Genomic DNA, 19863 nt, shown 5'->3' on the forward strand with positions numbered 1-19863 from the left:
CCTTCCAAACTCACCAGAAAATTTTGGGGAGTACCTTCGTCCTTTTCTTTCATATCCTCTTACATTCTTAATTATGCTTTAAAACATTGAGAACAATGTCAAGTTTAAGTTTGAGGATGGGAAAAACTTTGAATTTTTGGTTTTTGTATGTCTTTTGTGCATTAGTTTTTGTATGTTCATTTAAAAAGAAAAAAAATTGTTTTTATGTGGTAAGTTAAAAAAAAAATCGTAAAATTTTTTATTTTTGGTTGCGTGCTTGTGTCCGTTAGACAGTTTGACTGACAATAATGATTAAATTTGAGATTTGTCTTGATTTATGAATTGTGGATAGGGATCATGCTAGACTAATTGAAGTTTGAACTTGCAAAACTTGATATTATATGCGCACTAGAACTGAGTTTGATATTGTGATGAACTAAGTTGATTCTACACTTGATAGATTGAGTTAGTTGGACATAGATGCTTTATCCAAATCATACTAATTATTTATTCTTAGACCAAATTTAGCACAATTTAGGGAGATCTTACTGTTGTAAGAAGATACAGATGTGAATGTGGATTTCTCGTGTGAAAAAGTTTGTGTGGATTGTTTGAGATTAACAAAATAAAATTAGGTGACAGTCGTAAATTGAAGGTCGGTTTGCTTGAATAGGTGTGTGATAAGGGATATTGCACTGATCAAGGCATATATTTCAAAATTTAAAATTTCTCTCTGAAGCTTTTATGACTCGAGTAATTAAGCCTGCAAGGATATTTTAAAACCCAGTACCTTAAATTCAAGTCACTGGCCTAAATCTCGCTATAGGAATCATTTAGAAATCAATCAGAGATGAAGTTGCACTTGAAAAAAATTTGTTCTCGTTGAAACCTTTTTAACTTGAGTTATTAAGCCTGTAAGGGTATTTGAAAACCTGATGCCCTAAAATCATTTGACTTAAAAGTTATCGGTCTAAAGTTTGTTACATGGGTCATCTAGAAAGTTTAAGGGAAAGTGCAAAAAAATAAAAATAAATTTTTTGAAAATCAGAAAAAAAACAAGTGCATGACAAAAACAAAAGCACTTATTGCCTTGTTAAGTCACAATACTTGTTCGAGTAAATTTGACTTTTGATGAGGGATAATTAGCGTGGTTGAGTCTTAACGATCGAATCAATCAAATAATTGGAGAATCCTTATTCATTAATCTGTTGACTTGCAATCAGTGACGTCTACTGAATTGGAGAGGATGAAAACAGTAATGAAAAATTCAATCTTAGATCACACGTTGGGAAAATAGTGAAAAAGAATAAGTTTGGGGGTATTTGAATTTTATAAGAGATGAAAGCATATATTTGACCATAGAGGGTCGAGAATTTGATCAACTTGTGAAGTCATTAATGTCAACTTAGTTCCTCACACACACGCGTCGATTTTGCATAGAAAAGGTGGATATTAGTTTGGTATTGTGACTTTGAAGCAGTTCGTAGATTTAATTTCGTGATCTAAAATCCTGAGATAAAAAGTTAGGATGTCCACCAAATATTTTTGCTTAGTTTTATTCGAGGACAAACAAATGTTAAGTTTGGGAGCATTTGATAAGTGCAATTTGTGCGCTTATTTAAGTAGTATTATTAAATTTTTATGTCATCAATTTATTAATTTCTATTTAATTTGGGTTAATTTTATTTTGTTTTTAGTTTTGGACTCGTTTGAAGAATTGGAAAAGGATGAAGGATCAATTGGCTATTTGATGCAAAGTTTGGAGATCAAATTTCATACTTTGAAAGTTGAAGACTTGGAGAAAAATAATTGATTAATTGGGCTTCAGTTGGAGCTGAATTGGACTTTTATTGACACACAAATTCACGTGGGCTACTTGTGGGAATTTTATATACATAGAAGAAGCCAACCAACTGAAAATTAGAAACAAATTGGTGGTGCCGTTCAAGTAAACAAGGTGGCTCCTTAGGAAGAGACACATATCCACGTTCGGGAGCAAAGAAAAAGTGGAGATTTAATTACGTTCCGTCAATTTCTCGATAATGTCTTTCCAATGTTATGTGTTTAATTCCAACAATATGCTAGGCTAATTTTTCTCATGTATTGGATGAAGATAAAACCCGTTATTATTTATTCTTAATTCGAGATACGTGGTTTAGTTAAATTCTTGCAACTCTTGATTAATCTTGCATGCTTAATTTTATTATTTGATCACCAATTAAATATGTGGTTTCTTGTTGCAGTATTGAGAATCTCACAATAAGTTTAGAACACTGCTTGATTAACATATGTGCAATAAATTTTAGGAATAATATTTATCACATGTACAATCTCTAAGATAATTGTGAAATTGAATGCATTCTATTCATATGAATTCGCACTAGGAATATATTCGGGTCGTGATTAGGATATATTTAATTTGTCATGAAAAAGAGAATTAATTACAATAGAATTATCGATTATCAAGAATACAAGAACGAAACTAGTTACGTAGTCAATAATTGGAATAGATGATAATAGGTGGATTCGTAATTTAATACACTCTTCCCATATACATATTAAATCCGCATTTTACACGTTTTTGTAGATTAAAGTAGAATAATTAAAAATCACAAAAATCATTTTTATTTGTTTACTTTGAATCTAATTAAATACTAGTATACTCAATTAAATTTTATTCCTTGTGTGACGATATTCGTAACTCACTAAATTTATTACTTGTTAACAATCCCGTACACTTGTGGGTTTCACACGAACATGAAGTATCCACCTCTACCCTACAGTGGACTTAATTGAACCCTTTTCTCCATTTGTAGGAAAATATTACAATTATTGTGCAAATGTTGCGAAATAGTAAAAATTCAATGTGCATAGGTCAAGTGTTGTTTAATCATTACATTCTATAAATTTTTTCTTAAAAAACGAGAGCAAGTTGATAATCTTTGTGTCAATTTTGTCAAGAAAAAGAAGGTTTTATTATTATGTAGTCTTAATGTTTGTTGGGATACTTAGCTTATTGGCGCTGACTACATTTAATATAAGTGGAGTTAAAAATATATACTAATAAAATATTTCGTGTACAATTTTTCTCAAATAAATGAATTTAAAAATCATGTAATTTAGTCATCAAATTAATTTAAAAACTTACAATATTCTATCCTTGATCTGCTGCAACGCCTCAGCCATTATATTGTCAGCTTGTTCTTGAAGACTTAATTCCACACATTTCCAATCCCTCAAGCATATTATAGTCTCCAATATGTCTTCTTTTAGACTTGATTGTTCATCTGACAAAACCCTATCACCTAAACTAAATGCAGCTTCCAATGCTGCTAGACATTAAAGGAGTTAGTAAATTACGTACAATTTTTGATACAATGGATACTATCTTTCGTTACACCTCTACCAAGGTTGAAGAACAAATTCTTCAATTGTCTTTGTTGTTACACACTACGAATATCCACACACATATACCTGGCTAACTTAGAGGGAGTTTCAACATCTATACCACAAAAACATCTATCGCTCTAGATATGAATGAACTAGAATTAAATAATGGAGTACTTGTGTTAGTGTTAAAAAAATTCCATATATCATCAGAATTCTTTTAGTATTTTCTTAAAACGGTACTTTGCAATCCAGAACTGCTCTCACATCATTTTCAGCACAATAGTTGTACATTTTACATAATAAAGATTCTATATGTACATGTAATAATTTCACATTCATATAATTTGAAACTTCCTTTATAATAGCTTTTGTGCCAGTTAAATTAACTCGAGGGTACATCATCGAAGTTAAAAGAAATAAAGAGGACAACTCTTCCCAATATTTTTGAAATTTTAAACTCCAAAGAAAAGATTGTATCAACAAAAATTAGCATAGTCCTATATTTATTTATTAAATGTTTGTGCAATGTAGAAAAGTGTTTTAAAATAAGAGAAACATGCATTGTAAAAAAAAAAAAAATTGAACCATTTCTTGCATACTAAATTCTTGTATAATATCTTTTAAAACCATGAACATGTTAGTGGCTTTATGCGGATATTCTACTAATCTAAATGTAATAATCCTGGATTGGAGATAGTTTTGCATGAGTCAAGCAAAGTGAATAAAGTCTGTCACTATAAGCGGCATCACGTATGTGTTGACATATGGTCGACTTCATCTCCAATGTTTTGATAATAACAAACAAGATTAATATTATTTCTAACAATTTATTTTGAATGAGACAGTTCAATATTAAAATCAATCAAGCATTATATCTGACTTGAAATGAAGATTAAAGTGAAAGTTAAGCATTCAAGTCAAATCATTTGAGACGGGAGCTTAAAAGATAAATGCTAAGAAAGATTAAGATCAAGAGCATGAGAAACGACATCAAAGAAATATCAAGACGAGAAATTCAAGAGCCAAATAGGAAAAAAATTTCGAAGCAAAATCAAAGACTAGGTCTTTTAGATTATATGTAAATGTATAACACATTGATATTTAGTAATGATGATAATAACTCAAAAATCATTTTGTGCACGAAAAGTTATTTTTACTATCACTTGCATACAATATTTTAATCTAAAGTAAGATTGATTTTTCAAAGTCATACTTGAATTTAGATCACAAATCTAAAAAAAAGGTCAACGGTCAACTAAACGCATAGGTCGCCAATGGTCAGATTTTTTAACAATTCTGACTTTTGACGCGTAATAGCTAATTTGGTCGTCCGGTTTACAAGCGGACGTCCCGTTGGGCAAAACTTTTCGTTTTGATTGCTATAAATTCTACTTCAGTCTTCACTTTCATTCATCACAACAACCATGAAGAGAGCTTCCTTGTGAAATATATTTGTGAAAAAATTTCTTTGAGTTTACATTTTTTATTTTTATTTCATTTATTTTTTTATAGCAAAAACTTCGACTGTTGAATCAAACTTCTTGAATCAATTTCTCTCGTCAAAATTTTTCATTTCTCTTCGTTCTTAACTTATTTATATCAATCTTAAGAAAGAGATATATTTTTGAAGGTGTTTGCACCTATGTTACATAATCTTTTCTACTTCTTTATAGCAAAAACTTTAATTGATTAAATCAAATTTGTAAAATCATCATATTCATAAAAGTTTCTTATTTTTCTTAGTACTTAACTTATTACAATCATTCATTTAAAAAGAGATATTTGTTGAGAAGATTTTTTTTGAACTGACATTGCATTTATTTATTCATAATCTTCTCATTGAAACATTTTGATTGATGGAATCTAAATTTTAATTATCATATTCATCAAAGTTTTTTATCTAACATTTGAGCTATCATTTATTACTATTCATTGAAGTGTTAGCCTCTCCTAGTAGTTAGTTTGTTTTGTATTATTTATTAAGAGATGATTTCATTGTAAAATCACTTTGAAAAAGTGTGCGTCGTGTTGAAATCCCGTAAAGATTAACATTGTATAAGGATTGATGCTCCTTGTTGTAAGTCACTATGTCTGTTATATTGCGGTATCGTAAAGTTCAATAGTGTGGGTCATGTTGAGGTCTCGTACAACTCATTATTGTATAAGGATTGACGATCCTTGTTTGTAAGTCATCGAAAGCGTTGTAAAATGTTGGATTGCACCACAAGTTAATCAACATAGTGAAAATGCATTGCTCGTGTCGGAGAGCCTGTTAACGGAGGATGTAGATCATTACTTTGGATTGAACCTCTATATCGTTTGCATCTTGTCTCCCTTTTACTTATTGCTTTTATATTGCGGTTATTATTCGAATTTACCTTTTTAGTCTTTACTTGCTTTCGTATATATGCATATTTATTAATTGTCTCATTTGCTATCATACAAGTTTAAATCTAGAATTAATTTTTTTAAAAGTTTTAAAAACCAATTTACTCCATTTTGGTTAGTCATTCTTGGACTTTTAGTATGCAGACATTCCTTCGCGCTATCTTTCTTGTGAATATACGAATGTGAAAATAGTAGAACCAAAACCGCCGAGCACAAGTTCAGTCTGTTTGTTTTCGATTTGCAAGTCCTTACTATGTGTCTATTTTAAATGAGACGTGCTTAAACGGGCTTCCAACTAAGTTCCTTATCACAATAATTGCTATATGCTTTCTAAATATCCATTCCATTTTGAATACTAATATTTTTTCGTGTCATACGTTGACAGCAGTCATTTGATTTTTTCTTTAACCTTTTAATTTCGAGTATTTCTTCTTGTTGAATATCCTCCAGTCAATTGGAACATTTTTAAATGTATCGTAGTCGGATGGAGTACTCGAACTACCTTTAATTGCTTACCTTCTTCGCTAGCGAAATTCATTGATATTTATGAAATTTGGAACACTTAAAATTGAAAAATTTATAGTAAAAGAAACTAAATATCGAAGCGAAGAAGTTGGAGAGTAGCATTGAAAAATAGAATACTGTAAATTAAAATATTGTTGAGTGAAGTGGATCACGAATCCAAAATTTTACCTTCCTGTTTATAGCCAAATAAATAAATAAAAAAAATAAAAAATTGGCCATTCACAAAATTTGAAATTCAATCAAAACTAGTGTAGTTGTCAGCAGCTACATGCTAGCAGTCAGATATATAAAAAAGGTTGAACCCCAACTTTATGGGTCCCCCACCTCCCTGGAGTATCGTGAGGGAGGTAAATCGCAGGTTATGCCTCCAAGGGTACACGGTGGAAGGCTGCTTGTACACTTGCACTTATTCAAGAGCCAAATTTATATTTCAAGATTCGAACCCTCGACGCGGTACCGTTAAGCAAAGTTAGATTTTCCCACCCTCCCTTTTTATCACTTGGAGATGTGCCCTGGGGACAGCAGTCAGCTATATAGCTACTTGCAAAGATGTTGCATCTTGGAGGCAAAGCAGTTTAGTTTGCTTCTGTACAAGCTGCCGCCTGCCGTATAATCACATAGCCATTTTTGGCCTCACACGAGTCGGCTGGCAACACTCAAATAGATTGGGGGACCGATAGTTCAATTTAAAATTCGTAAACTTGAGATCGAAACGTTGCCGTTTCTATGGTAGAATAGAAATCAGTCCTCTCTGCAATACAGTAAAAAGCGGCACACTCATTTCTCTCCGACCCAAGCAAATCCAAACCCTAGGCTTAACGAACACAGGCGCACCACCACCGATGGTGATCCGCCACCTCTTAACCGCCGCCCGCCGCTCTCGAAATCCGACTCATGCACTCACGGCCGTGCGCTCCCACTCCACGGCCGTCGCCTCAGCTACCTCTCCCTTACTCCCCTCCCCGCCTCCCCCAACCGCCATGATCTATGACAGACTAGCCGAATCTGTCAAGGAAAAGATCAAGCAACTCGAATCTCCGGACCCGCGATTCCTACAACACAACTCTCCGCACCCATCCTTAGCTTCTCACACCGAAATCCTATCCGCTCCATTAACCCGGATCACCACTCTCCCCAATGGCCTTCGAGTTGCTACCGAGTCCACTCTGTCCTCACGAACTGCAACCGTTGGAGTGTTTATTGATGCTGGGTCGCGTTTCGAGACCGAGGAGACTAATGGGACTGCTCATTTCCTGGAGCATATGATATTTAAAGGGACTGAGAGGCGGTCTGCAAGGGGGCTGGAGGAGGAGATTGAGAATATGGGTGGACATTTGAATGCCTATACTTCCAGAGAGCAGACTACTTATTATGCTAAAGTGATGGATAAGAACGTGCCGCAGGCACTGGATATTCTTTCGGATATTCTGCAGAATTCGAAGTTTGAGGAGAACCGGATTAACCGGGAGCGAGATGTTATTCTCAGAGAGATGGAGGAGGTATTGATATAATTATTTTTCATTTTAGGTTCACATTTATGTCTTCTGTTGTGTTGTGATTTTGAGTATTTTTATGTTTAATTGGTAAAGATTGTGGCTTTTTGGTTGAATTCGCGTTTGGTGGACAAAGATTGTTGCTCCGTGATTGAATTTTGTGTTTGATAGATAACTGTCTTCTTGATTAGTTTTTCTAAGTACTATGTCTTCTTCCTAGTTTCTTCTACTTTGTTGGATAAATTTTGTGCCTTTCAATTGAATCTTGTGCCTTTTGGATAACTAATGTAATTTCTTCACAATTTTTTTACCACAATGAATGTAACTTCTGTTGATTAATTTTTCTATCTGTTGTATCATTAGGTTGATACATGATGGCTTCTTTTGGATCCGAATTAAAAGGGCAGGAAAAGATAGTATGGAAATATGAAATACTATTCATTTGTGAAAGAGTCGAATTTTTTGTTGGAAATAAAAAGGAGGGTTTTTAGTGTTATTATCATAATAAACAAACGTTGATTTTGTTGCCTAATAGTGGTCAGCCAATTAAGATAGACATTCCGAAATCATACTACTGATCCGTAGTGTAACTTTACTTATAAACATCTATATACCAATGAAAATATTGAAGATTAGGGCATCTTAAATTTGATAATATTTCAGAAGTGTCACATCAGGCCGGCTGTTGCCAAAAGTTGAAATATATTTTTTGTGTAATGCAAAGAGATGTTTTCTCTAGCCAAAAGTTTAGATATTTTCTTAAACTCGATATTCCCCATTTGACTTTTCAAGGCGACACAGACTACATATGGTACATTAAGGTTTTAACATGACTTGTGGCATGCATGTACTCAAGAAGCCATGGATATTTTCCTTATTATAATTTGTTCTAAAGGTTTCCACCTGTTAGAGAGGGAGTCTTGTTTGTCATTACAATAGATCCTAGCAGTTAGTCCTGAGAAATAATCATTTAATATGAATTTTGATATGCATTCTATTTGGAGAATTATTTATTTCTCATAACTTTAGTTTGTGGTCTCCAAAAGGATGGTCAAAATTCTCTCGATTATGGTGCACTGGTTTAAATTTCTCATGCTTCTTGTCAGCCCTGAGTTGCTCTATTTGTTTGTTCATGATTATTGTAGGTTGAAGGTCAGACAGAAGAAGTTATATTCGACCATCTACACGCCACTGCATTCCAATACACGCCCCTGGGTAGAACAATTCTTGGACCTGCTGATAATATCAAGACAATTGGCAAAGAGCATTTGCGAAACTACATATCAACACACTATACTGCACCCAGGATGGTAGGTCTTTTTCCATATTAGTCCAGCTAGTTTGTTAGGTGGTTGTATATATGCCTTACACAACTGGTTTTTCGCTGCTGATCAATTATTGAAGTTTTCTCTGTGGCTTTTATCATAGGTGATTGCTGCCTCTGGTGCTGTCAAGCACGAAGATATTGTTGAGCAAGTGAAAAAATTGTTTACGAAGCTATCGACAGATCCAACAACAGCATCTGAGTTAGTTGCTAAACAACCCGCAATCTTCACAGGCTCAGAGGTATCCTTATTTTGTTCAGGTGTTTGATGGTCTCCAAGGGTTATGTTCTCATTATCGCGATCTCGTGGAAAAATCAGGTTAGGATGCTTGATGATGACATTCCTCTCGCGCAATTTGCTGTTGCTTTTGAAGGGGCATCTTGGTCGGATCCAGATTCCATTGCCTTAATGGTCATGCAGTCGATGTTGGGTTCCTGGAATAAAAATGCTGGTGGTGGAAAGCATATGGGGTTAGTTTTTTTTCAAATTATATTGTAGAGTTCATGTAATTTAATTGTATGATACCCCTGATTTTAGTGCATAACCATATTGAATCATTGATTGGATTTTAAATCATTCTGCAGTTCTGAGCTTGCACAGAGGGTTGGCATCAATGAAATAGCTGAAAGCATGATGGCTTTTAATACTAACTACAAAGACACTGGTTTGTTTGGTGTTTATGCTGTTGCTAAGGTGGGCTCTCACTTTAAAGATAAATTAAAGGGTAAAAAACTCGTGATTAAGCGCTGTTTGATAGGGATTAAATAGACTTTGATAAAAGTTGATGAAATGTGTGGTTGAAATTTGTGATCTCATAAAATATGTAGTTAAAATTAATTGTAGACTTTGACTTAGATTAAAATCTAGATTTTAATTTTTACCAAACGAGGGCTAAAATTAATTAAAAAAAGCCACCAGCCATGTCAAACCCCCACTCCCCCAATTCCCTACTATGAAAGCCCAAACGGGAAAGTTTTCCCTTTGTTGATTGTCGTGATTATACTTAAGTCATTTGATTATGGAGACAATCTTGACCTACAGTTATGTTCCACTCATGTTGGATGTTAAAATTATGCCCCCTTTTGACCCCCACTTTTTAAAACTAATTTTTTTCGAAAATCATTTTCAACCACATTTCATGAGATCTACAAATTTTATCAACTTCTTAATCCACATTTCATCAACTTTTATCAAAATCTAATAAACATATGATTTTTATCAAAACCAAACAAGGGCTATATTTCCTGACAGTTGCACGAAGATGTGTATTGTTTATGTTCCGAAGGTATAGCAAAGTGACATTGTCTTTAATTTACTCATTAACTTTGCGTGTGATGTCAAGTTTATGCTGACTTGTAATTGCAATTTCTTGGTGCTTTGTTATTTTGTACTTTTTAATGTGATAGTAGTTGAGTAACAAAAGAAATTAATTCTATGATTCTATCAGTCAAGTTACTAATGTCTAAATTTTTTGACAGCCTGATTGCTTGGACGATTTAGCCTATGCAATTATGTATGAGATCAGCAAGCTATGCTATCGAGTATCAGAGGCTGATGTGATCCGTGCTTGTAATCAGGTAAATGTCGGTTCATCAATGGTCATGATATCAAGTTGATCTGCGTATGCTGAAAAGGTTCCTTGAGAACACATTTAACTATCTAATTTTTTCTAGTAGCATATGCAAGTTGTACAAACTATCGTTTTCAACTGAAATAGTTGTTTGTTTTTTTTCCCTTTTTGTTATTACTGCTACAGTTGAAGTCTTCTCTGATGCTTCACATTGATGGAACTAGTCCTGTAGCAGAAGATATTGGGCGCCAGGTATAATTCATCTACCAAAACTGAAATATTGCCTGATAAACATGCTAACATTACTATATATGCTCTTTGTTTTATTAATCAATAACTTTGCTTTAGAATATTTTGAATCTGGTTCTCCGCATTTTTCTTTTTCTTCCACAATTTTTGTTTGTACTTATTTTTTTGGTGAGTTTTGAATATGGTTCAGTGTTTATGAGAGGATTTTAGTATATCTCTTTTTTTGTTCATAACTTGGTTTCCTTTTCTATTTCCCTTTTTCCTCTCCGCGGGGAAGGGTCTTAGTAATGGTGGGAACTCTGAGGATGAAACTTCTGTTGGAAAATGGGTGTAGTGAGACGTGCTCTCCTGTTTATACTGAATTTGGCTCAAGATACAAAGTGGCTACTGTAGCTAAATATCTTCTAAGTATGTTATTTTTATTTCTCTCACCTAAAGCATCGATGCTTTTTGTACTGGTGCTCATGAGGTATGGCACCATAGTTTGCATGACTGCCCCTGTGCATCGCAAAGTAATACTTCAAGTTGCCTGATGTGTATACTGTGCAGGACAACCTTGAGTTATTGTGGTTTTTCATGATGATAACTAAAGAAGAGGTGAGATAGAAAACTTGGAATCATACCTAGAATTTCCTGACATCACACTAATGGTTAGATTGTATAATCCAATATCAGGAATGCTTCCGAAGCTCTGTAAAACTCAATGATCATCTCTCTGATTGATTAAAGAATAGGGATATATTAATGGACTCTACAGGAACATCTCTTTCAAGAATGCTTCAGAAGTCCTGTATAACTAAATAACTATGTCTGTGTGTAATTAAAGAAGCATAAAGGTGTATTTATAGTCTCCAAAGAACTTCCCTTCCAATTGAGACAGAGAGTTGATCTAAGTATACTAACTCAGTTGTCAAATAAAAGCATCTAAACCATGACTACAAATTCTGAAGATTATTTTGTAAAAAACACAAGAAACTAGACAGAACACTGGTTATTTTTACCTCTTGTTTTTAGGCCGGCCTTCATCAGTCTGCATATTGACATGCATCAGTCCCCAACCTTTGTGTATCCCACTTTTTTCCGGCGAGTCCTGAGTTTGCCTTGAATTTCTAGGAAAACATATGAGAAGATTTGATTAGCTATCACACTTGGACACTGTCAATGGTATGTTAGTTATCCAGGTATTCTGTATGATATTCTGTAGCTAAACACGTTGGTGAGTGTGATGGGAAAGTTCAATTCCATTGACTTTCTATGAAAAACTTATCTTGAAGATCAAACAATTATTAATTATCAGATCTGGCAGTTGTAACTTGTAATATTTCACACTTCCAATGCTCAAAAACAACCATTTGCATTCACGTGTTCTGTACAAAGCTTATTTTTATTGCCATCTATATTTTTATAATGTTTCATGTCCTGTAAAACCTGAAAAATGGATGGTTACATATCACTAGTCCTTGAGTCCAAAAAGATAAGTTACCAAAAATATTATCTCCATTTTTTGGCCCTTAAAAGAATTAGTTTATGCTGAAGTTAGCCCCTGTTCTGAAAAAGCTGATAACATCTTTTTCGTATGTAAATTTTACTCAAGGAAAAATGGAAAAAGTATGATTTAATAGAGAGGAGTGAATCTTTGCCCAAGTGATTTCTTTCTTTTCCTTGGTCAAATATTGGAAGATCATAAAATTAGTCAAGTAGCTAAACAACATCACTTTATTTTGGATGGAATTATGTTTGAATTTTATCTAATTTCGCCCTCAATTCCTTTTATATTCTATTATGTTAGTAAATAGTATTTGTATTTCACTTCAAGGTTGGCATATGAATATGTCTATCTACCCATGCGCAAAGCAAATTACCCAGCAGGACAAAGTAACTTCAAGTTTCAATATTCCATTCTAATACCTGTCTAAGGATTATTTGAAATGAAATATGAGTTATTAGGTCCTAGAAAAATTTGTTTTGGGATGTGGAACAAAGGTTTTTTTTCCAGAAAAAAACTATCAATTAGAGATGATTTCCTTTTTGAATTTATTAGAGCTTTGATTGTAGTAGTTTTCTGAAAGGCGAACTTTTACGACCTTGTTGGACAGCAATGGCTCCTACATGATAATTCTTGTACAAGTTGAATGATATTTGTTTAGGATCTTGTTTTGTGGGTAAGATTCTCATGGTCTATTGGGGAAGATAAAATCTAGGAATGATCTACCAAAAGGCTCGTCTTTCAACGGGAGAAATTGACTTCTTTCAATTGGATTTGGCTGATACATTAATTTATTCACGTGACTTGTTGTAACTAATTACTGTTTCCCACTTTTTCTTTTTCTAATTTATTTCTTTGTGCTTGCAGCTGCTTACTTATGGTAGAAGGATACCATTTGCTGAATTGTTTGCCAGGATAGATTCTGTAGATGCAAGTACAGTCAAACGCGTTGCAAACCGATTTATCTTTGACAGAGTAAGATGGAATAATTTCATTCTAAAGCATTTTTACTGTTTAATACATCTTTTGCATACCGTGGTTTTTTAAGTTACCGCTTCTGTTATAAAAACTTCTTTTTGAAGTGAGTAAACTTACTCTAGAAAAGTTAAACTTTTAAGCAGAGAAACGCGATCTATGTGCTATAGAGCTTAAACTGAGAGTTATGAGTAGACAATCTACTAATTCTCAATATGTTCATAGCTTTTCATACTGCTGCTTTTACCATGTTGCTTGTGTAGGATGTTGCTATTACTGCTATGGGTCCCGTCCAGGGCTTACCCGACTACAACTGGTTCAGGCGCAGGACCTACTGGCTTCGTTACTAGTTTTTCTTTGAGATCACATTTTTAATTATTTGTTTTCTTTATTTTTGGCCGAGTCAATCCTCATTATGCTCCATCACTTAACCTATTTGCTTTTGCTTTCGCTTTTTTTAACACTCCAACTGGTTAAAATAATTGAGCCGTTGTATTCAGTGATTTTGGTGAAATATATACTGAATGTACCAATTTTTTAATATGATGGCACCGGTGAACGTAATGAAGGTGGATACTTGACACGGTTATAGTATTGAGCCTGTTTGATGTATATTTTTTTAGGATGTATTTTGTAAGAAGTGATTTTTTTTTTTTTTTGGAGAAAGTGCTAAGCAAGGAAATGATGGGTTCACGTGTGAAATTATTTTATTGGGAGAATATGTTGTTGATGATGAACTTGAAGGAAAAATGAGTTTTAAAGAATATATATCAAATATGAGCTTTTTTTTCTTTGGTATCTGGTTTTTGTTTATTTGTGCAAAGAAAGTTACTCTTTAATGTTACCAGAAAATAAGGGTAGTAGCCAACGTACTGAAGCATTTAGTGCCAGTCGAAGCCTCCTAAGTATCATTCTCTCTTCGTTTCCCTATTTTTCGGATGGAACCGCTTTTTGCCGGAAACTGATTACAAGGTATCATTTTATTTGCAGAACAGTAATTAAAAAGGTTTTAAAAAAAGAAAGGAAAAAAAATTTGTATCTTTGCCCTAAATGGTGACAAGAACAGTTTTTAGTGACTGCAGATGAAATTTACCCATAGTTTCATCTTGGGAGGGATGCATGTAAACTAGACAAAAAATAAGAAGTATAATTGTTTCAATGGTCACTGATCTTAGTTCTATATTTTTTATTGGTCATTGATGTTTAAAATGTCGAGTTTTGGTTATCGAACTTAGGTTTATGTTTTCGATTGTTTATTGAAGTTTAAAATGTTAGGTTTGGTTACTGAACTTTGAAAAATAATGTACGTTACTTAATAGTATAAATGTTGAATTTTTAAAAATATCGAGTTTACAGTGAGTAATGTACAATATTTTTTTTTAAAGTTCAATGGTTAAAATTCGATATTTTAAATTTCAGTGAGCAATCAAAGACATAGACTTAAGTTCAGCGATCAAAACTCGACATTTTACACTTTAGTGACCAATCAAAGATATGGGTTTAAGTTCAGTGACTAAAAGTCGATATTTTAAACTTTAGCAATTAATCAAAAATATGAATTTAAGTTTAGTGACTATTGGAACAATTAACTCCAAACGTACATATTCAAAAGGGTACTATTACTTGTAAGTATTTTTTAACTCGAGCAAACCATCTAGCAAAAATTTGGGTGCTGATGTACCCATCGTCCAACAGTGCAATTTTTTAATCTCTCTTGCCTTCATTGCTCAAGAATTCGAAAGTTATTAACAATGCACTAGTATATATGAAAGATGAATGTAAAACCAAGGCTCATTACACTATACATTATATATAGAGTTATTTGTAATAAAAAATGATTTAATAAGTACAGGTGCTCATATTATATTAAACATAGATGATGTGTACCAATGAATTTATATGACACGTCACCGATGTTTAACATAAGATGTTAAGTATATCGTCCTTATATATATTAGTAATAACTATTAGCTTAAAAAGCTACTTCTACATCATTAGTTCCAAGTATATTAGAGCCTCAGCTAGTTTACCAGCGGCAGTTGGTGTTATCCAATGGAAGAGTTCTAATTAGGCTAATGTCGAACCCAACAATGAATGCACGAGGTTAAGATTATTCGTTATTAGGATTGACAGCTTCCTCTTCTTCTGATTAATCGTCCTTTGGAAAATTAAGAGAATCAATCTCTCCATCTGAATCAGTAGTTAGATCATCCTTCATCAGGAAAATCTTACATACCACCAGATTTGATATCTACTTAGGAGATTTTGCTTGCATAAAACACAAATGAAGGGGCTGGTACCAACATATGGATTATCAAGGCATCTCAGAATGGCCATTGATGCTAACAGAGAGATGTGTAGGGGTTTGTGAAGTTACTTGGATGGAGGTATACGGGTTGCCATGGAAGTTGATTCTAACAAAGGGATGTAATGACTAAATAATTGCATAAGGTAACTGCCCAAAAATCTGGAATTCCGGTCCAAACATGTCTCTATGCGAATCACATCATTCCCTTTCTCTTCAAAAGGGTTCGTTCTCGAATCCACACCTAGTTCAAATATAGTTGCAATTTATTCTTTATTTTTGTTTATTTAAAAGGGGTGTATATTTGTTATTTTACATCTTTTAATTGAGAAAATGGATGAAAATGATGATTTTCGCAATAAAATATGAAATAAAGGTGGAAATGTCAAAAAAATGAAACGTAGGGATATTTTGCACAATAACAATGAAAGGTAGGGACATTTTATACTAGTTACCCTTTTAATAATTTATTTGGACTCATTCGCATTTTTTAAAAAAATTTGGGAGGATGATTGCAATTTAATCTTATATATATATATATATATAAAAAGTTAAAATTATCTATTCATAAGTAAGAAAAATACTTATAATAGATAGTAAAGTAAGCATTATTTTCAAAATAACTAAGCGAATTACTTTCAAAATAAGTAACTAAGGTCGCGTTTTGTTTGTTGTTCTCAATTTTGAATTTTTTAAAATACTTAAAATGCGTTTGGTTTGATAATCTTGAAAATACATTTTCAAAATCAAAGTTAAACTCATAACATAAGAGTGCTTTGAATGTTTTCAATAAAAATTCTAAAAACACTCAAAACAGTTGTTTAAATAAAATTTTAAAATTTTAAAATATATATTTCTAACAAATAAAGTTTTAAAAAAATATAAAAAACAATAATTCTATAACAATAAAACATAAAAATTCTGAAAAATATAAAATTATAATTTTTTTGGAAAAATAAAAATTATAAAAAATAAAAATCATTCAATCTGTTAATGATAATTTATATAAAAAATATTAATAATATTTAAATGAACATAGATAAAAATATTCTCAATGCCTGTCATTAATTTTTATGTTTAGTTTCTATATTTCTAACTCAATTGTTTTTTTAATTTTTTTGTTCTACTTTTGTAATGAGAAAGAAATATTGTAAGATTCGCTAACTCTAAAATATATCCATTGTTTAGTAAAAATTAAAATTTAGATTTTAATTTTAGTTAAAGTCAACAATTAATTTTAATCGCAAATTTCATACGACCAACAATTTTTCAACCACATTTCATCAAATTTCATCAAATTCGATTGAAAATCTGATTTTAATATCCACCAAACAGTGACATTTATTAGTTGATAATATATTAACATAAAATTATTCTATTTTTATTGAATAATCAAATTTCATAGAATAAAATTTTATAAAACAAATTTCCAAACCAATTGCGTTTTCGAATTTTTTATTTTGAGAAATAATTTTCAGAATAACCAATTAAATGCGTTTTTAACAATCTTAAAATAGACCATCAAAATAGAAAATTGAAAATAAACTAAAAACTCAAAACTGAAAATTGAAACTCGAGCCATACGGGCCCCTAACATTTTTAAATTTAATAAACACAAATATATTATTTTGAAAATTAGGTAAGATTAACTAAACTTGCACTCAATACTATAAATGCCAAAGATACATAGTTAATGTGATGATAATAGAAGAATATATAGAACTTCTTTTTTTCAATCCTTAATCCATGCTACGAGATCCTTGAAATTATTATAAGAGCTCCCTCCTTCTCGAACGCTGTTTAGGACATTTGATTGAAGATCCAACGCCAATTCTTTAAATCTTTCGTCACCCAAAAGTTGTTCTAGTTTGTTGTAAATCTCTTCATGCCTAATTATTCCACCTTCATCTTTATTCAACTTCAATCCTATTTTCAAATAATCACAAATGTAGCTCTGATTGAACATTTGATCCGAGAAATACGGCCAACACAGAAAAGGGACTCCATTGCTTATGCCTTCGATGGTGGAATTCCAACCACAATGGCTAATGAAACAGGCAATGGAAGGATGGGATAGGACGTTTTGCTGCGGTGCCCAAGCCACTATTCGCCCCCAATTACGTACTCTTTCGCGGAACCCTATTGGGTATGCATTATCGACATCTTCAGCTGTGTTTTCTCGCACGACCCACAGGAATGGTCTTTTGGTGAGTTCAAGGCTGAGAGCAAGTTCTTTGAATTGATTCTGATCAAATACCATGGAACTTCCAAATGCAACATATATGACAGAATTGCGTTGTTGTTGATCAAGCCACAAGAGGCAACCTGTTGAAGACAAAATTCAAATAAATATGTTGTCCCTATTCTTGCATCTTAGTTTTTTAGATAAAAAGTTTCAACATCGTATCAGAGTAAACGGGAATATTAATTTATGAAACTAAATGCAAGAGTCAAGGTCTTATATAAAAAATAATAATTCAGCTTTTGAGGGGCATGAATTTAAATAAACATATGTTTTCTTCTTCTCTTTTATTATTTTTTTAGCTTAATATTGTCTCTCGAAAACCTGAGTCTTGTTGCCAGAAGTTGCCAGCTGAGTTTCCAAGCCTATTACTTGCCAGAAGAGGTCCTATGGGTAAAAAGTTTGGAAATGAAGCAAATGTCCCAGGCTCCAACCAATTAGATGAGTTGCAAATTAACCTGTCTGACGATTTAACCAACTGCATATTTTTTACCAAGAGTTTGAAGAACAATTTCTGGCCCACTTCATCGTTGAAACAATTCCAAAAGAAATCTGTTGTCTTCATGGGAGGCATCGCTTGTGAAAGCTGAATTATCTGGTTTTTCATTGGTGTTCCTGTATAGAAAGTTCAGTAATATTAGTAATATAGAATACAATTTTTTTGTTTAGAAACTTAGATCCCCCCTTGAACTTATAGTCATATTCTGAAATGGTACGTGGACTTCAATGTCAATATCGACACTATGTTTTAATTTTTACCATTTATTCACTAAAGTCAATTCGGTCCATAGAAACCAATGGCGACGGTGATTTAGTTAATAGCATGCTTATGTGGCGTGACAGTGAAAGTTGTGATCAACCAGAATGTATATGAACAAACATGATAAAATGAATACTCTTCAATTAAAAACAACTTTGTTCATCGAAATTACAATCGAGTTGAACAACTAATTAAGGACCATAATCCACAATCATACTCCATAGCATTCCTTAAATCAAATGAGTGACTGTTAGTTTGGAGTTGCAGAATCAATTTTAGAGAATAATTAGGTGGTATTATAAAGTTTAATTATTATAAATTCAAAGATCAATTACGAGCATGTCGAAAACATGTTTGGCAAAACTTAAATGCTAGAAAAGAATCATCATATCACTTAAGATTAGCCAAACATGCTCTAAGTTCATGGATAAACTTGCTTATAGACACCATTGTTTTGGGGGATATCTTCTAGGGAAGAGAACATGGCAAAAATCCCATTAATTGAATTTTTTCTGCTTTTAGAACATCTCCAAGAGACTTTATAAAAATTAGATATTCTCTCTATTTTAAAGAGTCAATTCTTAAAAACATGTTCGAAGAGACTTTTGAATTAACATTTTAACTTTATAATTAAATGTATTCAAAGCGTTTCAATTTTTAAGGTAGAAAAATAATAAAATAATGTAGAGGAAAGCTAATTAAAATAAAAGACAGAGAAAAATGATAAATATATTTACAAAAGTAGTAAAATTAAGTGTTAAATATAAAGTGCTTGTTCGATTAATTCAAGATTTTAACTCTCTAGATAAATAGATACTCTTCAAATGTAGAATATGCTTTTTGAAAATATAATCACTTGAAGATGCTCTTAGAATATAAAATTAGAGGGAAAATTGAGGTGCTTGATGTTGAAAATAAAAATTAACAAAGTTTCGAATAAAGTAGTGAAGACTAATTTATGTTTAAAACTGTAATAACCTTCACTGTCTATGATTCCTTCGTCAATAAGGCTCGGAATTTTGAAGGACTGGGCGAATAACGCTGATGCGGCTGGCCAGAAAGCCACTTTCTTGATTCCCATTTTCTCTGCAATCTCGATAGCCCAACCCAAGCTGGTCTCGGCAATTATACAACTGATTTTATCACTTTCCGAACCATTAATCCGTTCAATAAGAA

The 19863-nt window shown here is 32.6% G+C and overlaps 2 protein-coding genes across 2 annotated transcripts in view; one reads left to right on the plus strand and one right to left on the minus strand.

The window, feature by feature from the left end:
- The first annotated feature begins 6960 nt into the window (after window positions 1-6960).
- LOC111372614 (probable mitochondrial-processing peptidase subunit beta, mitochondrial) lies at window positions 6961-13992 on the plus strand. The gene is made up of 9 exons (XM_022994997.1): window positions 6961-7781; window positions 8921-9085; window positions 9204-9341; window positions 9419-9570; window positions 9685-9793; window positions 10579-10677; window positions 10857-10922; window positions 13273-13380; window positions 13644-13992. The coding sequence occupies exons 1-9, from the start codon at window positions 7125-7127 to the stop codon at window positions 13728-13730; spliced, it is 1581 nt and encodes a 526-aa protein (XP_022850765.1). The 5' UTR covers window positions 6961-7124; the 3' UTR covers window positions 13731-13992.
- Window positions 13993-17289: 3297 nt separating this feature from the next.
- Window positions 17290-19863, minus strand: part of LOC111372599 (UDP-glycosyltransferase 83A1-like) — a 10363-nt gene continuing 7789 nt past the window's right edge. Inside the window, exons 3-5 of the mRNA XM_022994969.1 lie at window positions 19666-19861; window positions 18252-18542; window positions 17290-18010 (exon numbers count right to left, since the gene is read on the minus strand). Of these exons, the coding sequence (XP_022850737.1) occupies window positions 17418-18010; window positions 18252-18542; window positions 19666-19861 (1080 nt within the window). The 3' untranslated portion in view covers window positions 17290-17417. The remainder of the gene's footprint in view (window positions 18011-18251; window positions 18543-19665; window positions 19862-19863) is intronic.

This window comes from Olea europaea, unplaced genomic scaffold (assembly GCF_002742605.1).
Source record: "Olea europaea var. sylvestris unplaced genomic scaffold, O_europaea_v1 scaffold1016, whole genome shotgun sequence".
Taxonomy (NCBI): Eukaryota; Viridiplantae; Streptophyta; class Magnoliopsida; order Lamiales; family Oleaceae; genus Olea; species Olea europaea.

Excerpts from the sequence above, each read along its gene's own strand:
- LOC111372614 (XM_022994997.1), top strand. The coding sequence starts at position 7,125 with ATGGTGATCCGCCACCTCTTAACCGCCGCCCGCCGCTCTCGAAATCCG. Across the intron at positions 7,782-8,920 it reads TTCTCAGAGAGATGGAGGAG|GTTGAAGGTCAGACAGAAGA; the intron begins GTATTGATATAA and ends TGATTATTGTAG. Across the intron at positions 9,342-9,418 it reads CAATCTTCACAGGCTCAGAG|GTTAGGATGCTTGATGATGA; the intron begins GTATCCTTATTT and ends TGGAAAAATCAG.